Here is a 20,085-nt window from a genome sequence, read left to right as displayed (position 1 = left end):
GCCTAAAGATGAGGTCGAATGGAGGCAGGCAGAGCTGAGAGATGGATGGAGAGAGTCAGACAGACCCAGGTACTGTCTGAACCTTGGTATCCAGCTATGCCTGAGGTCCATCTCTTAGACTTTTCAGTCCCCTGAGCCATGGCCGCTGCCCCACACCCCCCTAAAAGCAGCTACGGTGTGAATAAAGAGGCTGCCCCTCCCAGTGGGCCAGATGGCCTCCTGAGACACCCCCGGAGCTGTGGCTGGGCCGGACTCACCTTGCCGGTCCCCAGGGTGGGGGGGGTGTGAGTGGTAGAGAGTCTGCTGGCTCTGCCGGATGGCTGCGGTCAGTGGGAGGTCCGCCTGCACTACCCACTCCTGGTTGCCATTAAGCACCGTCTCGCCCGGCATGGCGAGTGAATGCCGCTTGGGGACATCCTTGGTCAGCGTGGCTAAGGACTGCTTGGCCTGGAGAGAGAGCCGGGGGGACAGGAAGAAGACGACGTGATCAAGGGGACCTCTCGGCCTACTGCTTGGCCATCACCCACCATCGTGAGAAAGCCACAAATCCAACCTCAGTACCAGGGCGTCTCTGGCTCTGCACTGCGTGCCAATCAGTACCTCACATGAGGGTTTGCTTTGGGGTTAGTTACCCCTTAGTTCCTGCCAACACAAAGCGAGACCACAAAGGGGGACCGAGGACACACTTAGCACCCATTCTTTCGGGTTCTCCAAGAACCAGCTGGGATTTGAATGAGATGGTAACAAAATCGTGTTTTGCCTTTCAGCACCTTACCTCCTCCCAAATTCAACCTTCGATGGCCCCTTCACAAGGTGCTGTGCAACACAGGCTGGGGATGGGGCAGACCCGCAACCTGGCTCTCAGGATCACATGAGAATACGTGGGACACAAGGAAACCCAGGGACAAGCATGGGGCTGAATTCGGGCAGCTGGGATAGAGAGCTCTTCCTTTCTCTGTCCTGTGACTGAGGTCTCCCCCAGCTTTGGGTTATCTCCCCCAGGGTATGTGGGGTTGTGTTAGAACCCCAAATCATTTGGGGGAGAAAAAGGGTACATATTAGAAATGTATTAATGCGTATTCTTTCCTTCATAGTCGATTTCCACTTCCGCACTGGTTCCCCAGGCTCATGCCAGGGGAGAGGGGGCACACGGGGAGGGGCCCACGGGCCTCGCACTGAGATTTCCAGGGAATCTGGGTGTCACTACAGATGGCAGAGCCACCATGAGTGCTGGCTTTGCCCCTAAGATGAACACAGATGAAATGGAAAAACCTCATCTCATCTCTCTCCTAGCTCCAGAACTTTCCATACCTCCCCCAAGGCCCTGGGCTCCTCCATGCAGAGCAGAGGTCCTTGAGAAAGAGATTCTAGCTGAGAAATGAAGTTCTTCACCTAAAGCCTGATATACCCTCATCACATTGACCAGCTGTGTTATTTTAGACAAGTCACTGCCTTCTCCGAGCCTTACTTTCCCCATCTGTGTAATGAAAAGCCTGGACCAATCTTTAGGGCTCCCTCTAGCTTGGATACCCCAGGAGTCTATGAAATCACTCCCCTTCCACTGCCAGCCCCCAGGGAATATAAACCCACATGGCAGAGGGAGGCCAAGTTGGAGTCAGCCCCACCCCTCAAGCCACGTTTAGAAAACTATCATGTGCTCAGTGCAACAGCCCTGGGTTGCAGCTCAGTGCAACTATCTCTGCCAGGTTTAGAAAACTATCATGTGCTCAGTGCAACAGCCCTGGGTCTCAAGTAGGGAGTGTAGGATTAGCTGTGCTTGACAGAGGAGAAACCAGAAGCTCAGAGAGGTTAAGTGACTTCTCCAAGAGTGCACAGCAGGCACAATGTCCAAGTTAGGGCCCAAGTCTGGGAGCCTGGGAGCCCCAGGTGGTTTCTATGGTGCCCACGCTCCTCTGGGGCAAGGAAATAACCAGCACAAGTGATGCAGACTCTGAATCCACGAGGCAGAGAGTGGGGCGTGGCTGGTCACCACGGGATCCCCAGCACCTGGCTTGGGGCTGGGCACATTCAGTGAAGCACTCAGTAAAAATCTGCAGAGGAAATGGAAGCAGGCTTCTGCCGTGTCCAGGCGGATGGCCCAGGGAAGCAACTCTGTTAGTTTACTATAGGAACAGCGGAGCGATCCTCCTGCCGAAGGAAGGAGGCAGGCTGGCTGTGTCTTGGAGCCGCCGTGTGCCTGCTGCAGGTCCAGTGTCATGGACTCATGTTTCCTGGACCACTGCATCTCACTCGGGACCACATCTGCTCTCCCCTCTAGGTGTCTGTGCATCTGGCCTCCGAGCCCTCCATCCTGGCACCGCTCCCTGCGGGCAGCTGCCCCACTCCCTTGCTGCCTCCTGTCCAATCCATCTTGGCTGCCAGGAAGGTGGACGTGGGTGGGAAATGAGCGCCCAGTCGGTCTGCCATCGTGCGAACTAACCCTCAGCTCTGCCCTCTTGCAGACATCCCCAGCCACGCACGTGGAAAGCACAGGCAAGTTCAAGTCTTCCACTGAAATAAGCAGCCCCTTGGGGCAGCACAGGAAGGCACGAGGAAGAGGCCTGGGCAGGACTGCTCTCCTGTCCCCACCTGGCTTCCCTCTTCCAGGTGGACCTCCCCGCTGTCTGGGCCTGAGAGCGGCACCTTCTAACTCAGCAGGCGGCTTGGAATCATCGCTGCCTGACAATGTGGAGGAGCCTACGGTTGGTCTTGCAGGATGGGGCAGGTGTGCCTGTGAATTCTGAGCACAGGAACCTCTCACAAACTGTCCATTCATGAGTTTAAACCTCTGAGACAGAGCGAAACAGAGACGTGAACTGCAGACAAGGCATGTAAGGTCTAACTTAAAATACGTGCGTGTACTCTCTCTCTCTCTGTCTGTCTCTCGTTGCTGCATTGAATCATCTTCCTGTGACAGTCTGCACAGCATTTCTCTACTACGCTCTTCCATTAAATGCAATTCAATGCTGGGAGCTCCCTCTGCGCCTCCACTCCCTGCTGAGAACCCTGAGCCCGCAGTGCTGAGCTCCTGGGAATTGGAGAATTGGCTCAAACACCCTCATGTGACAAAAGTCAGACAGAACTGGGTTCAAACTCCACTTCTACTATTTGACTTGCTGTGTGATCTGGAGCAAGTTACTCCACCACTCTGAGCCTCAAGGTCCTCTCAGTAAGATGGGGAACTGAGAGGGATCACTTTTATCGGTAAGTTGTGGGATGAGGTGGCCCGGCACAGCGCCTCGGAGCCCAGGCTGTGGCATCCAACGGCCTGGATTTGATCCCAGCTCTGCCACTTCCTAGCTGGGGGATCCTGAGAGAGGCCCCTCACCTCTCTGTGCCTTCATGCCCTAGTCTGTCTGATGGGGATAACATCGGTTCCATGGAGAGCGCTTAGCCGATGGTAAAAAAAAAGCTCAATGAATGTTGGTGACTGTTATTATGAAACAGTTTCCATTTCACAAGTAGGAGTCAGATGTGGAATAATTCACATGAAAGCCCAGGATACTGTCTGGTCTATTGTCCTGTTCAAAAAGTAGCAGGCGGTTAGGATTATTTATGCCTCCCTGAGATCAGACAATCTGGGAAGTGGAAAGGGAGAGCGGCGCGGGGGCCCTGCCCTCCCCCACCCTCAGGTTCCTAGCTGCCTGGAGGCCAGGAGGTACTTCCAGTCAGAGAGCTGGCCTGGCCCCCGAGGGATGCTGTGAGTGCGGCTAAAGGGGACCCTTTACCGGCTTTCCAAGGAATTTGAGCTTGGCTAGGGAACGTCTCCCCCGCCAAAGGCTGGGAGGATCCCGGGGTTAGGAACCTTCCAAGCAAACACGAGAAGGGTCGTGCTCCCGTGGACTCCAGCTGCAGAGACGCTGCATCTGCACCAAAGGGGCATGACGCCAGCTACAAGCTGACTCCACCATCCTCCTCCTGGGCTTACTGGCCGCGACCCTGTCCCAGATCTCAGGCTGCAGTAGTCGCAGGTCCAGCGTGGAGGTGCCAGCATGAGCTGATAAGGCAATACTGGCTTCACACCATCTCCAACAACCGCAGGCCCGGGGGTGGAGGGAGGCTCTAGGGGGGACAGTGTCAGGCTCGGGTGGGCCCTGACCTCATGGGTGTAGCCAGGGGGTCTGAGCTCAGACCCAGTGTTCAGAGCTGGCTGTGGGCAAGGGCTGGTCTGCTGGGCCAGGATGGCAGTGGTCCGGGGCCGGGAGGTGTGCTTGTGTGGCCAGCTGGTTTCCTCAGAGAGAGGGCAGGAGTGGTGCCAACCCAGAGAACGGCCGTTAAAAAAAAAAACCGCGATCACCCTTGACCCCCGCTGCTCGACCCTGCCTCTCGCTGGTCCCTCACCGCGCCCTACTCTTGCCTGGGCCTGTGGCGGCTGTCATTTTTACAGACGAGGAAACTGAGGCCCAGGCAGCTCAAGGACACCAAATGACTGGCTAGTGGACGGGACGTGAGAATCCACGACTCCTGGTCCCGGCGCGGCCTGAGGGCAGGCTGGTCTCCAACATCCGTAACAACAGCTAACGTCCACTGAGTGAGGACGGTGAGCCTGCCCCGATTTCCCGTCACCTCACCTCACAATCACCCCAGGAGGAAGGTCTGATATGTGTGAACACAGGCTCAGAAAGGTTAAGTCACTTGTCAAAGATCACACAGCCAGAAAATGCAGGACCCCCAACTGGGGCTGTGTTAGAACTGCACGGCCGGGGCAGAGACAGACACTGAGACGAGGGAATCCCACACTTTACAGAGGAGTGGCTCTCAACCGGCGTGAATTCTCTCCCCCTCCGGGGAACACTGGGAAACGTCTGGAGACTTTATTCCCCACAGTTGGGAGGAACTACAGGCATCTCGTGGGTGGAGGCCGGGGGTACTGCTGCACACCCCACAATGCACAGGACGGTCCCACAACACACTTCTCCGGCCCCAAGTGTCAACAGCGTTGAGGGTGAGAAGCCCCGTCTACAGTGTACATAGTAACGTAAGAAGTCTCCCATTTTGGGGAGCGTTGATAGAAAACTAGGTCACCGGGAACCAGGCTCCTGGCAGGGGGGAGTGGGCAAGACTAGCACTTGGGGGGAACCTGTGATCTCGGGGCTGGCAGCCCTGTCTCCCGCCTGCTCAGTGACTGGAGAGGCCGGTGGGGAAGGCCTGAGGGACGAGCGATGGCTGGTAAGAGGACACGCCTCCTTCAGGCCAGCATCTGGGTGTCCTTTCAGAGGCCTCCCATCACGGAGCACGGGGACTGCCCCCCTCCCAGCTCTGCCTCTCAACTCTCTGGGCAGCTCTGGGTGAGCCTCCTGCACACCGAGCCTGTTTCCACATCTGTAAAATGGGCACAACAAGAATACATAGCTCACTGGAGTGACTGCTAATGGATGTGGGTTTCTTATTAGGGTCATGAGATCGTTCTGGAATTAGGTAGTGGTGATGGCTGCACAACTTTGTGAATGTACTAAAAATCACTAAATTTACGTCATAAAAGGACGGATTTTATAATATGTGAATTATATCTCAATAAAACAGCATATTGAAAATTTTTTACTTAATAAAAAAAAAACCACAGGGTGGTCTCCACAGAGCCAGTGTGGCTACAGAGGTGAAACTGCTCCATGCGTGGTAATGCCTAGTTTGGCGAGAAGTTGTTATCAGGAAATGTCCCCTCCCCAAGTGTTGGAGCCCATCAGCAAGCACCAAGAGAGATGTTTGCTTCTTGGGAAGCCAATGTCCTTTGACTTTTACTCGAGTGAAGCGGCCCTTTTCAGCTGCATAGGGTGTGTGGAGACCCAGCGGAGGCGGGGTTGGGGAGGGGTGATATCTGAATTGGGGCAGGGCCTGCTCACCCCTCCGCAGGAAGCTGCCCCATGGCTTCAGTGTTGTGGGCAGGTCACTTAAGAAATTACCTATCACCAGTGCCACAGCCAGAACTCCTAGATCAGGAGTAAGCAAGTGACCCCAGATGGACCACTTGGATACCCTGTACTAGATCAGACTTTTGAAAACTGAAGTGAAATTCAGAGGCCAAAGGGTTTGCATTCATCTTCCCCAGCAGGGGCCACTGAGTGGACCATTCCAGATGGAATCCTGGCTTCCCCACTCCCTGCGGCTGCCTTGGCTTCGGCCCATCTCCAAGCCTGGCCCTCCACCTTCCCACTGCACCTGTGAGCTCCTGACTTCCTCCCAGTGCACCCTGTGTGCTCGGATAGCCCGAGCTGCTTTCTGTTGCTTGCAACCCGAGGACCTCAGGCACACACGCAGGGAAGGTACCTTCCCTCTAGTCTCGTCCTGGCCAGCAGTGCAGTGAGGGGAGCTGGACAACACCGCCCGGAGCCGGCAGCCCTGGAAGCCTCCAGGCTGTGAAATTCTGCAGATGGCGGGCTACAGAGGGGACCTCCAGGCAAGTGGACGCCCCACCAACACTGGGGCTCTCAAGGGCTGTGCCTGTGCTGACGTTACAGCAAACCCACCACCCTGAGCTGCAAACATTCACCTAACTATTCACACTTAGCACAGAGGCCTGATGCCTGCCAGTGGGAGGGGGTAAGAACCTGAGTTTCGCGGGCCAGAACTAAAGCAGGTCGAGTCATCCGGGCACGGGGAGAGTGGAAGCAGAGCTGAGCTGGCTCCCAATCCTGAAAGACCCCAGAATTCCCCAGGATGCTTGAGGTTAGTGGTCCATGGCAAGGAAGACCCATCTGTCCATCACAGGACGCTGGGAAGACTTGGGAGAATAAAGGTCTCACCTCACCCTGCACTCCCTTCCCAGATCGTCAACTTGAAAGGTTTCTGTCTAGGCTGCACATGGCAGCAGGGCCGCCAGCACCACCGACCCTACTGGTGGGAAGACCCCAGAGAGACCCAGCAGCTGGAGCTGCCTCCAGCCTGGGCAGCTCTCACCACTAGGGGTCAGGGTTGGACAAGGAGACCCAGGAGGCAGAGGGCGGGATTGGTCCCAGGAGGGGCCCACAGATTCTGACTTGCCCTGGGTGACCCCTGCTCCTGAAGGAAGTGACCATAGAAAACCTCCCTGTTGTCATATTATCACTCACCATGTACAGGCCGGGCTAAGTGCTTCTCTTGCATTATTTCATTGAAATCCTCACAAGAGCCCTATGGGATATAGGCAATTACCCCTATTGACACTTGATGGAATTCAGGCCCAGACAGGTGAAGGGTCCTGCCCAAGGTCACACAGCTAGACAGTGATGGGGGCTGGATTCAAACCCAGAACCCATGGCGGTAACCACACTGTTAGCCAGCATCAGTGCTCTGCAGAGAACGCCGAGTTCTCGCTAACAACCATGCGAGACTCCCCCCACCTTGGGAGTTCCCTGCACACTCTCCTGCCAGCCACCACCACACTGAGCCATGGTGGTTTCAAAGGCCCTTTAAGCCACGAGCTCTCTAAAGTTGATCAAACATCTCGTGGGGAAGGCAGAGTGGGATAAAGACCCTCACTCCAACCCCAGGACCAGATAAAGGTCACTGAAGCTCAGAGAAGTTCAGTGAGCAGACCAAGGTCACACAGGAGCAGGCAGAACAGAACTCCAGGGCTCTGGACCTCAGTTCTGCTGCCAGGCCTGGAAACACCACCTAGACTCTCTGTCCCCACATGCAGGCTGCCCATCTCCGAGGAAAACACAGTGGAAGTATTTTGAGGGATTTTTTTGGATTAGAAAAAAACAACATTTTTTTCCTTGAGGACCCAAGTAATATAATAAGACTGATGAAAATAGGGGAAAAAAAAGGAAGTAAAAGCCACTTGTGATCTTACTACCCAGAGATAACCATTATTAATTTTTTGGTGTTTTTCCTCCCAAAGGTTAGTGGATGGTTTCCCAGCATCCCCACACGCTCGGCCCCAGGCAGGTGGATGAAAGGCGGTGTGGTGGCCACGAACAAGCAGAGGGGGCGTCCCAGACCCCGCCCCGGCCCCGGCCCCGCCCATGCCTCGGCCCCGCCCCCGCCCCTGCAGACTCCACTCTGGACTCCCAGGTGAACCCACGTGCATGCCCTGTCTCCCAGCACATGACATCACTTCCGGCAGATGCCCCACCGGGCCTGGGTGGGCGAGGGGGCGGGGTCTCACCATGGCCAGCTCCGCCTCCAGCTCCTTCATGCGGTTATCCTTGAGGTCCAGCTGGGAGCGCAGCGCCGTGGCGTGGTCCGTGGCCTCCTTGGCTTGGCGCCGCAGCTCCCACTTCTCGCGCTCCAGCAGGTCCTTCTCCTTGGCCAGGGCTTTGACGGCGTCCTCGCTCTCCTGTGGGGAGAGGCCAGCGTTACAAGGGGCGCGGGCGCGGGGCGCGGCCTACCCTTGGCCCAGAGGGCCTTGACCCCCAGACCAGAGGACGCGCAGGGAGGCCCCACAGCACCGCAGGTGGCCGGGCGCTCGGGCCCTGGAGGAAGAAAGCCCTGGGTTCGAGCCTGGCTCTGCCACAAACTAGCTGGGAGACTGGGACACACACAAACTGTTAGTAGATGCTCAGCCGTTATTTTTTTCAACGGATAAATGAGCAAACAAATGTCCTGGGTAAGTTCTTTTAACTTATCAAGTCTTCATTTCTCCATATTTAAAATGGAGGGGGAATCAATACTCCTCATGTCAAAGTATTGGTATAAAGACTAAAATGACTTCATTTGAGGGAAATAGTTAAATGGAGCCTGATAAAAGTTAGGGTCATTAGTGGGTTTGGGCCTCTGTTCTGCTGTTTGGTAACGTGTGAGTCACAGGAAAACGGGGACAGAGGAGGCACCTGCAGCCAAGCTGCCTTGGCTGCCACGGGGCCCTGCCACCATCCCACAGGGTGACAGCCGACGACGGGCCAGGCTGGACGCCCCCACTAGCTGTGGTGTCTGAATGCAGCACAGTCCTCTGCCCGTCACCCCCGCCCCAGCTCCCGGCCGGTCCTCCTGCGTAAGCTGTTTTCTCCGTGATGCTGAGGCGAGGGCCATGGTCTCCAGCTGTGCTGGCCCAGCAGAGCCAGCAGGCAAGGAACAGCCGGCTGGATCGGGGGCCTGACCTCTGTTGGCCAGAGCCAATTTCAGGACACCAGGCGTCTTTCCCCCAGAGGAAGGGTCCCTGCAGGGGGCCCTGCCCACCCACCCAGCCATGGTCTTCCCATCCACCAAATCGAGAGCCAAACTCAAGGTCTCTGTGCAGCCTGGGACTGCGTTGAGAGGCAACCATCCTGCCTTGTCTAACGGCCCTGTCGCCGAAGGCCTGACTTCCAGATGGCCAGAGACTAGGAGGCCGAGGTCTGGCCCTTTCTGCATGGCCATCACAGAGCTGTAGCTGTGGCTTAGGTTCCTGGGGAAGAGAGTGAGTCTGGGTCGAATCCTGGCTTTGCAAGAACAAGTTGCAATGACTGTCATGCCTCAGTTTCCTCGTCTGTAACACGGGATCACAGCAGCCGTCCTTGAGGGTGTTATTGTGAGGACTGGATGAGATCATCCAAGTTTAGAGCTCAGAACGGTGCCGGGCACACAGCAGGCACTCACTCATTCACTCAGGACGCTGCTCAAATGTCTCCGAGAGGCCTTCCCTGACTGTCTAGCTAAGAAAGCAGCCTCAGCTGTTCCCAATCTGTTTCTCATACTGGTACCTGCTAACTGGCCATTCAACCAATATTCGTGGATGCCACCAGCAGGCACAAACCAGACAAAAATCCCTGTGCCCGAGGAGCTTACACCAAAAAGCCCTCCTGCACGCTCTAGGTCATCAGCAGACACCCGGGTCGCAGGACAACAGCCCGGCAGACAGCAGCCAAGAAACACTGCTGCGTAAAAGAATGAGTGTTTGGCAGCTGCAGTGACTGACTCCAAAGGCCGTCACGGGACAGCTCTCCCATCTGGGGTGAGCGGAGGACACAAGTGTCTGTGTCACCAGCCCCAGGCTTCTCAGTGTAGCCTAGAGGAGGTGCTGCATGTGTCAGGGGGATGATTCCTTCCAGGACGTGTCTGCTAGGGGCCAGCGTGCCTGGGTGTGAAGTCTCAGCTCCATCCACTACAAGCTGTGTGATGCTGAACAAGTCATGCCACCTCCCCAAACCTCAACCACCTCATCTATGAGAGAACGACACTATCACATCCCAGGGTGATGGTCAGAAGAAATTGGTAATGCGAGATGCAAAGCAAAAGATGGCACTATTGCAAAAGCCCAGGCAGAGCTGTACTCTCGGGTCCTGGAAGCAAGGCTCTCCGTGCAGAGGGGCACTCCACCGCTAGTTATTTCTCTTCTCCTTTCTCTTTGAAGCTGTCTTCAGGTGGGGTCAGTGCAACAGCTGACAGGTATGGCCTCCTGGGTTACATGATGGGCCAACCAGCTCTTTCCCCTGGAGCTGGGGACCACGTCCCAGCATCTACCCTCAGCACCTAGCAGCAAGCCTAGATCCTGGAATGTGCCATGAAATGAAGTGTGTGCATCAGAACCACTGAGAATTGGCTGGTGTACAAGAGGCTGCCTACCACATATCCCTGAATTAGGAAGAAGGTCCGCTAGGACCCCCAGGGTCATTTTTGTCTCTGTGTCTCTTTGCAGTCAGTAGCTCCACTAGTTGTGAGCAGACCGAGGGTTCCAGGCTGCAGGGAAAGGCTGTAGGTGCTTTCAGCCTCGGTGAAAACTCTGACACCCCCTCCCATGATCACATCTCTGGCAGCAGGAGTGCAGGTCTCAGTAGCAACTGTCACAGAATGTTCTGTACACATGTCAAGTACGGTGCTGAGGTTTCAGATGCATTATTTAAACAACCACCTGTGAGGCAGGGTCTATGATGATCTCTATTTTACAGATGAGCAAACTGAGGCCAGAGAGGTAAAAGAACTTCTGCAGCCCCACAGATAGTGTGGTGGAGGTCTCAATCCTTGCTGGCAGTGGCGGCAGGAAAGGAACTGAAGGAGACCTGCCTGGGGTGTTGAAACCTGACGGGGATCAAGGTGGCCGGAATTTAGGAAGGTAGGACTCGGCCCAACTGTTTGGGACCTTGGATGCCAACCTGGGAGCTGAGGTCCCTCTGACGACTTGACCTAAGTCAGTTTTCGCCTCTGTAAAAGGGGGATGGTGGGGACAATCATACCTCATAGGGTTGCTATTAAAAATAGCAAAAGTAAAGAGATTAGGACCAAGCCAGCATACAGTAAGTGCACAATTAATGTTTGCCATTATTAATATTATCCTGGGGCTTCCCTGGTGGCGCAGTGGTTGAGAGTCTGCCTGCCAATGCAGAAGACACAGGTTCGAGCCCTGGTCTGGGAGGATCCCACATGCCGCGGAGCAACTGGGCCCGTGAGCCACAGCTACTGAGCCTGCGCGTGTAGAGCCTGTGCTCCACAACAGGAGAAGCCACGACAATGAGAAGCCCGCTCACCACGATGAGGAGTGGCCCCCGCTCGCCGCAGCTGGAGAAAGCCCTTGCACAGAAACGAAGACCCAACACAGCCAAAAATAAATAAATAAATAAATTAAAAAAAAAAATTATCCTGTGTCAGGTGGTGATAGGTGGTCTCTAAAGATGGCCATCGTCATAGTCATTGTTAGGGTGCTTATCTAAACAGAAACATCTTTTGGATCCGCTTAGCCTTTTATCAGCCTCACATTCCATTCCATTCCATTCATTCATTCATTCTTTCATTTATGCCACGCAGCTTGCAGGATCTTAGTTCCCTGACTAGGGATCGAACCCAGGCTACAGCAGTGAAAGTGTGAAAGCACCAAGTCCTAACCACTGAACCACCAGGGAATTCCCGCCTCTTTGCTTTTCTGATCTGGATCTGTCCTCCTTCAAGGTGCATCTTCCCCCACCCCGGTTCCTGGATCCTCTGGGACCCTCGGACTCCCCCCCAGAAGGTCCTATCTGGGTTAATTTTCTGCATGGTTCTTGCTTCTTCACTGAGACTCTCCCATCCTCCCGGAGGCAGGGCCCATGACTGGGGTCTGTGTGCGGTCAGCCAGGACCCGCTCCTGCCTGGCCAGAGGCTTCCTGAGAGCAGGTGGCTGTGTGCTTCTCTGGGCTTGCCAGGGGGACCAACACCAGGCAGTGGTAGATGAGAGACCCACAGAAGGGCCCTTGAAACCCACTGTGGAACTTCCATGATCAAATGCCTGACTCTGAATCCCCCAGAGGCAATAATAATAATAATAATAACAACAACAACAACAACAACAAGCATTTTTCCCGCGGCATGCTTTCTGTGTACCAGAAACTTTAGTGCTGACAAGGCTGGGCTCTGAGTAGTTGCTATCATTATCCCGGTTTTAGGGATGAGGCCACGTGGCTAGCGAGTGGCAGAGGTGAGAGTCTAACCCACTGTCTGGTCTTAACCACTGTACCACCCTGCCTCCCAGGCCAAGTGTGATGGTTACTTTTATGCGTCAACTTCACCAGACCATGAGGTGTCCAGCTTTTTGGCCAAATATCATTTCTGGGTGTGTCTGTGCGGGTTTTTTTGGATGAGATTAACGTTTGAACTGGTGGACTCAGTAGCTCACCTTCCCCAGTGGCGGGGGCTGGGGGAGTGGGCATCATCCGACCCGTTGAGAGCCTGAATGGAAAGTGGAGGAAGGGAGAAATTGCTCTGTACCTGAGAGTTGAGCTGGTACATGGGTCTTCTGCCCTTGGATGGAACTTACAACTCGGCTCTCCAGCTCTCTGGCCTTTGACTCAAACTGGATGAAACCACTGGCTCTCTAGCTTGTAGAAGGCAGATCACAGGACTTGTCAGCCTCCACGATCATGTAGGCCAATTCCTTCTAATAAATCTTTATATATATATTACTTCTCTGAAGAATCGTAAAATACCAAGGAAGCTGATGATCTGAGGACAAGCAGTGTCAAGGACAAGGTCAGCCCGGTGTCCCTCGCCCCTGGGGCCAGCAAATCACCAAAAGCAGGTATGGCTGTGGGCTGGTTCTCTGGCCCCTACCCTGTGTCCCCTCCCCTCAAACAAGGGTGACCATGTCTCCCTATTGATGGGCATGGGGCCACTCAAGTAAAGGTTCTCCCTGCCTCACCTGCTGAAGAAGGACCAGGCTCCTGGGACCTGCTACGGGCCCTCCAGCTGGAGAAGGAGAAAGGATGGAGGTGGACCAAGAGAGAGGCAGGTGGTGCTGTTGTCTGAATGTTTGTGTCCTGCCAAAATTCATATGTTGAAATCCTAACACCTAATGTGATGACATTAGGAGGTGGGGCCTCTGGGAGGTGCTTAGGTCATGAGGGTGGAGCCCTCGTGAATGGGATTGATGCCCTTATAAGAGACCCCAGAGAGCTCCCTTGTCCCTTCTGCCAAGTGAGGACATGGCAGGAAGTCTGCGACCCAGAAGAGGACCAAGAAAGCAGGCAGCCGGGGGTTCCCTTTCCTCCTCTCTGCTTCCACAGGTTGTTGACTTAATGCCACACTCTGTCTGCAAGTGACAGGCCCGGGGAGGCCAACTTCTAGGGACCCAGCTCACCTACTGTGGAAGGACAGGCAGGGGAAGCTGGGGCCCTGCTGCTCAGGGCTGGCACCCAGGGCACCAAAAGTTCCAGACCACAGTCAGAGGCTGTGGGTGCCTGGCCCAGCGAGCTCCCTCGGGGCTGTTTTCATCCTGGAGAGGAAGGGATCTGTATACTTGGGAGGTGAGAGGGCAGGTCACTGGTAAACACCAAAGTGGGCCATGGGGCTGAAGCTTTTAAATTCAAGTGCCATCTCTGACACTCTAGCTCAGAGGGAACACGCGTGAATGCACTCATGCAACCAGGCCACCAACCACGGGGAGAACCACTCAAACCTCCCACGGCCGAGGAAACTTAACGAGCTTCCCACCTCCGTTTTCTCCACAGAGTACATGCAAACCTTGGTCATAGCTGTTGTCATGTGGTATGATGTACTTGAAGGGCAGTTTTCAACAGTTTTTCCGCCCCGCTCACCAGAGGTTACAACTCTCTCCCTGCAGACACAGCAGCTTACTAAGGCCTGCTTCGTTGTGGGGACTGACTCTTTTTTCTTTAAGTTTTGGGACCCTCTTTGGCATGACCACAGTACATATACCAGACAGATATTTACTGAACCAAAGTCCTTGGTCATCTGACCAGAAACTCCTACTCACCCCACAGAGCCCAACCTATATGTCACCGCCTCTGTGAAGCCTTCCAGGACTCTCTCCCAGGAGGCAGAATTTCCTGCTGTCTCATTGTTCTCCCCAGCCCTCTCTTCACACTCTTATTATGGTACTATTAGTGAGACACAGAGCTGACGTTCACTGAGCACTTAGCATGCACTAGGCGCCATGCTGAATGCCCTGCACCCATCATCTCATACGGCCCTCATCACAGCTCTGCAACGTCTGCACCATGATCGCTGTTTTGCAGATGAGGAAACTGAGGCTCTGAGAGGTTAAGGGAGACGCCCAAAGGCACACACGTGGGGAACCGGGATCTGAACCCAGGCTAGCCGGAATCCAGAACGCACACTGTCACTGACTGCGTTTTCCTGTCCAGGCTGATTTGCCCAGGAGACGTGGAGCCGTAACTAGGGGCTGTGCCTGTTCATCTCAGCGCCCAGACCTGGGCCTGACAAGGGGCCTCCCCAAGTGAGCATAAGGGGACACGAGCAGTGCATCTGTGTTCTGAGATTCAAGGCCAGACCCTGTGCTGGGTGGGGGAGGGGCAGTAACGAGGGGGCTGGTGGGTGGGGGGAGGAGAAGGGGCGTGGGCCGCGTGCTGACCTTGCGGTGCTGCTCGTAGTTGCGGATGAAGTCGCGCAGCTGCTCCTCGCGGCTCTCCAGCGTGGCATACAGCTGTTGCATCTGGCTCACCAGGTCCGTCTTTTCACCCTTTAGGCGCTTTCGGTCGGCTTTCATGGCTGGGGGACAGAGAACCGAGTTAGTTCCCGAGATCCTAGCTGCCTGTCACCCCGAACGCTGAGAAGGGACCCCGTCTCCTCTTTTATGAACAGATGAGGAAATGGGGTTCAGAAAGAGGAAGTTTCTCTCCCAGGCTCCTATGTTACTCAGTGGCATTCCCCAGATTCAAACCTAGGCCCGCCTATCCCTAGAGTCCCAATTCTCATTTCTCAGTTTTACTGACCCAGCCATGGGAGCAAGTCCTTGACTGAATGTCTGTCCCCGCCCTGAACTGCCTAGGTCCGCAGAAGGAAAGAGCTGGAGGCCTGGTGAGCTTGTGACCCCACCTGCTCCCCAACCGCTAACCACGGCCCAGGAAGCTGATGGGATCCTTTACTTCCTGCTGAAATGAAATCCCAGGGCCCACTCTGAGCCCAACAGAACTCAGCCCAGCCCAACAGTCCACTGTCTGCACCATCTCCTTCACGGGGAAAAGTGTTTGATTAAAAACACGCAGCAAGTTATGACACCAAAAGTATGAGTAACAGGAGAAAAAACAGATACACTGGACCTCATCAAAATTAAAAACTTTTGTGCTTCAAGGGACACCATCAAGAAAGTAAACAATGCAAGGAATGGGAGGACATATTTGTAAACCATATATCCGATAAGGGGCTTATATCTGGAGTATATAAAGAACTCTTACAATTCAATAATAAAAAGACAAATAACCCAATTAAAAAAATGGGCAAAAGATCTGAACAGACATTTCTCCAAGAAATGGCCAATAAGCACTTGAAAAGGTGGTTGACATAACTAGTCATCAGGGAAATACAATCAAAACCACAATGAAATACTACTTCATACTCACTAGAATGGCTAAAATATAAAAAGAAGACAGTAACAAGTGTTAGCGAGGATATGGAGAAACTGGAACCTTCATACGCTGTTGGTGGGAATGGAAAGTGGTACAGCCTCTGTGGAAAAGAGCTGACAGTTCCTCAAGTGATTAATCATAAACTTCCCCTATGATACAGCAGTTCCACTCCTAGGTGTACATCTAAGAGAACTGAAAACGTATGTCCACACAGGAACGTGTATACATATGTTTATAACAGCTGTAATGATAATAGCCGAAGCTGAAACAACCACATGTCCATCAACTGATGAATGAATGTTTAAAAATGTAGTACATCCATATAACGGTATATTATTTGACAATAAAAAGAAGTAACGATTCATGCTACAATGTGCTGAATCTTGAAAATATTATGCTATGTGAAAGAAGCCAGTCACAAACGGCCACATGCTGTATAATTCCATTCAAATGAAGTGTCCAGAATAGGGAACCCTATGGAGACAGAAATGAGATTAGTGGTTGCCCTGGGCCGGGGGCTGGAGATATGGAGGTGTAGCCAAAGGGCATGATGAAAATATTCTAATATTGATGTACATCTCTGAATATAATAAAAACGATTGAATCACGTACTGTAAATGGGTGAGTTGTATGCTATGTGAATTGTATCTCAATAAAGCTGTCACACAGACACACAGACAAACAGACACAGACACACAGACACGGTGCCCCGTGTTGCACACAGCCTCCTGGCAGCAGCGTGGCTTTTGCTCCCTCCAGACTCTCCTCACGGCACTGGCTCTGTACGGAAGGGAGTGGAGACGGGCAAGCCTGGGCTTGTGCAGGGCGGGCCCCACTGCTTTCCCCAGGGCCCCCAGAACTCCATCCCCTCCCCGCTCTGTGGAGAGAACACTGAGGAAGGAACTGTGGAGGTGGTGGGGAGGGGGCAAAGCAACTCCTTGGCTCTGGAAGCTTCCAGCCTGAGAAGGCAGAGAGTGGTTAAATAATTTGCCCAGAGTCACAGAGCCACATCTGACTCCAAGGCCCAAACACTTGACCCTACATTATGCTGCCTCTACAGAGAAGCCCCCAAACCCCAGAGGGTCCCAGCCCCACGGCTAGCTGAGGGCAGTGGCAGGGGGCAGGCAATGGCGGTGCCACCCCATCTTGTCCCGGACAGTGAACCTGCAAACTCAGCCTCTGATATGAAAAAGTACGGCCTAAGGACCGAGGACCCTGGGCTCTGGCTCGGTGCCTGACATAAGCTGCATGTTCCCCCCCTACCTCCACCCAGCACCGCCCTGTAGAACAGGGTAGAGGCAGGTCAGCTGGGGCGGTGTTGTCATGTGCAAGGAGCCCTGGGGAGACCCCTGCCGTGGGGACCGCAGGTCTTGGGGGGCCCTTTAAATCCCAGCTTTGAGCTTCCTGGCTGCTGCAGCTGGACTTGTCCCCTTCATGGCCAGCTTGGTTGAGCGGCAGCTTAGGTCACCGTGACCGGAATTCCAGGCCTGACGCTGGGCTGGACCCTGCCAGGCTGCGGACCGAGAAAACCCGAAAGCTGAATCTCTCGGAATGATGCCGAGTGAAGATCACTTAAAAACGAAGACAAGGTGCCTCTGGAACCATGGTGTGAACCAAGAAGCTGCTGTGCCTTCTGCCCAGCTTTTCAGAAGCACAAATGTCCACAACCCACTCAAGAAACTCACGTGGAGGAGCAGGACCTGGGAGCACCTGGGGACGCCCCACAGGCCTGAGGTGGGAAAGTGGGCGTGTGTCCCCATCGAGCCTGAACATCCCCAAGTATCCAGCTGCTGTCACCCCAACAGATGGGGGGGTCCCCTGAAGGGGGGAACAGGTATTGTAACTCTTTAGGGAAACAAGGCACTTAGCCTGACAGACTCCCAAGAAATAATTTAAACTACAGACACACAGCTATGAAAATTACACAGTGGAATGCGTCCTCCTTCGTCATAAGCATGCTTTTATTTCTCCTTCAAAACCCTGTTTGACGACCTCCAAACATTCTTAATGCAAGACGAGGTGATGGTCCACGAGCATGACGGTCTCTCTCTGTGACCAGCCTCCTCCTGCCTTGGCCCCAAGCTCCCTAGCGCTCTGTTCTCCTTCCCGGCCACCCAGCTTCACCCAGGTGTGTCCCATGCCAGCAGCCAGGCCACCGGAACCACTGCCATGGTGACGGGTGATGTCATGTCCAGTAGACCCTGCAGGAGACCAGCCTGGCCCCTGGGAATGTGGGGACTCGGGGGGTGAGAGGGAGGGTGTGCAGGGAGGGACCGATTTTTCTAACTCAAGGAGGCTGGATGTTCGCATGAGCTGGAGGGTGGAACCAGGGCCCCAACCATGACCCCAAGATGGTGGCGCTTCTCTGGGGCCATCACTCTTCCCAAGCTTCTGAGGTCTGCCTTCCCACAGCAGACGCCCTCCTCTTTCCTGGCTTGGGATGCCATAGCCCCTAACCCAGACGCGAGGCAGGGTGAAGCAGTGTCAGCCCCAGTTTAACTTCTGCAAATGCGACTCTTGGCGGGTGGGGACCAGAGAGAGAAAAAAGGTCCCTTGACTCCAGCCTTGGGCAAAGCAGACCCCCTCCTCCAGTGCCCAGGTGACGGGAGGCCACAGCTGACAGGCAAAGAGAACAGCGCAGGGTAATTCTCGGCTTTTGAGCTTCTGGGGGTCGTGGGCCTGGAGAGTAAGGGATTTTACAGGGCACTTCTGAGCACGAGGGGGGTCTCTCCTTATGCACCGGGGCAGTGCCTGCAGTGAGAACCTTGCCAGGCAGTGAGGGACCAGGCTGTCAGCTTTCCCCTCTCCCAGCCTCAGTTTTCCCCCAGCATGGGCGTGCTGGACTCTGTGAGCTTCCTTTAACTTCTGAGGTCCTAGACGACTTCGCCTTGACCACTGTCCCCCACAAACATGTCCATGGCCTTGGCCAACACCACACAGCAGGGCGGAAGGGCACTGGTCTGGGGTCAGGGGATCTGGGTTCTGTCCCTGGCTCAGAGTCCTAACCACCGGACGAGGGAATTCCCTGGCTCTGAGACAGCGAGCAAATCACGTAACCTCCCCGAACCTCAATTCCTTAGCTATTAGAACAATTCCCATGTGCCAGGCACGGCTCTCAGCCCCCGATGGGTTTTTGTCACTTAATTCTCACAACCACCTTTTGAAGTCAGTTCACATTATAGATGAGGAAGTGGGCACCCAGGGAGATTAAGGAACATGGCCAAGCAGTGAGTGGCAGTGCCCACCTGGCCCCAGCACCCTCCTATCCCACAGCTTTGCTGGCTCCCAAATTGCCAACCCCCAACAAATCTGCACAGCCCGGTTGGCCCCATCTTCTCCTCGGGACTTTGTGCTGGGGGTAGGGCTGCACCTGCCTTATGGAGGACGGAACTGAGGCTCAAAGGGTTAACTGACACACCAAGACCTGCGCAGACCCTGGACTTGCATCCTTGGCGTCTGACCTTGAACCACTCAAGCTCCTCCATCACCCCTACTGTGAAAGCACATCGTTGTGAACACAGAACCTGCATCGATCCATAAAACCAGTGGATGATCCAAATATTCACACCAGTTACTCCTGCTACAAATACTGTTTCTGCAGCTGTCTTACAGTCCCAAGCGGGCTTTCTGAGGTTTCCATTAAAGGCGGTTTGACATTCTTATATGCACCCCATGACTGCTCTGTGACTGCTGGAAGGAGGGTGTGTATGCGTGCATGTGTGCGTCAGCAGCTCTTAAGGAATCCTCCACCAGCCACCGCCTCCCGCTTACAGGATCCTCAGCCAGCCCAAAGGCATGGTCTCATTCCATGAGGTCAGATTTCCTATTAGTCTGAGCTCAGAAGACTGCTGGCCTGCTTCTGGATTGTCCATGGCCAAGAGCCCTTGTGAAAATTCCAGCCTGGTGGACCCCTGAGAAACACTGGGTCAGTGGTGGGGAGGGGTGGCCAACAGGGTCAGGCAGACCTCAGCCTGTGTATGACAATCCCAGCTTCCACCAGCAGGGGGCCCCCTTTCTTTTCCACTCAACATTCCTGATCAGCATCTACAGATTCTGGGAAAGGAGGGGTGGGTAGGTGGGAGCCAGAAGGGCTTGGCAAACCACTCTGAATACACACCCACCAAAATGTTCTTCCAGCTCAACTTCCCTTTGACGGGGAAATTGAGGCCCAGAGAGGGAAAGACTATCAAATATCACACAGTGAATAAGCCCAGGTCTCCTGATTCTTAAGCCAACACAGTTGGGTTAAAAGCATTGGCTTTGGGGCTTCCCTCGTGGCGCAGTGGTTGAGAATCTGCCTGCCAATGCAGGGGACACGGGTTCGAGCCCTGGTCTGGGAAGATCCCACATGCCACGGAGCAACTAAGCCCGTGAGCCACAACTACTGAGCCTGCGC

At 54.4% G+C, this 20,085-nt stretch overlaps 1 protein-coding gene across 3 annotated transcripts in view; it reads right to left on the bottom strand.

Moving 5' to 3' along the window:
• Positions 1-20,085, bottom strand: part of KAZN (kazrin, periplakin interacting protein) — a 463,767-nt gene that overhangs the window by 51,282 nt on the left and 392,400 nt on the right. For all 3 annotated transcript variants that reach the window (XM_059913777.1, XM_059913793.1, XM_059913787.1), the window contains 3 exons: positions 14,696-14,832; positions 8,087-8,257; positions 258-447 (listed from right to left, as the gene is read on the bottom strand). In XM_059913777.1, coding sequence (XP_059769760.1) covers positions 258-447; positions 8,087-8,257; positions 14,696-14,832 — 498 coding nt within the window. The remainder of the gene's footprint in view (positions 1-257; positions 448-8,086; positions 8,258-14,695; positions 14,833-20,085) is intronic.

This window comes from Balaenoptera ricei, chromosome 1 (assembly GCF_028023285.1).
Source record: "Balaenoptera ricei isolate mBalRic1 chromosome 1, mBalRic1.hap2, whole genome shotgun sequence".
NCBI lineage: Eukaryota > Metazoa > Chordata > Mammalia > Artiodactyla > Balaenopteridae > Balaenoptera > Balaenoptera ricei.
Note: the sequence above shows the minus strand (reverse complement) of the source record. Positions and strands in the feature narration are given on the sequence as shown.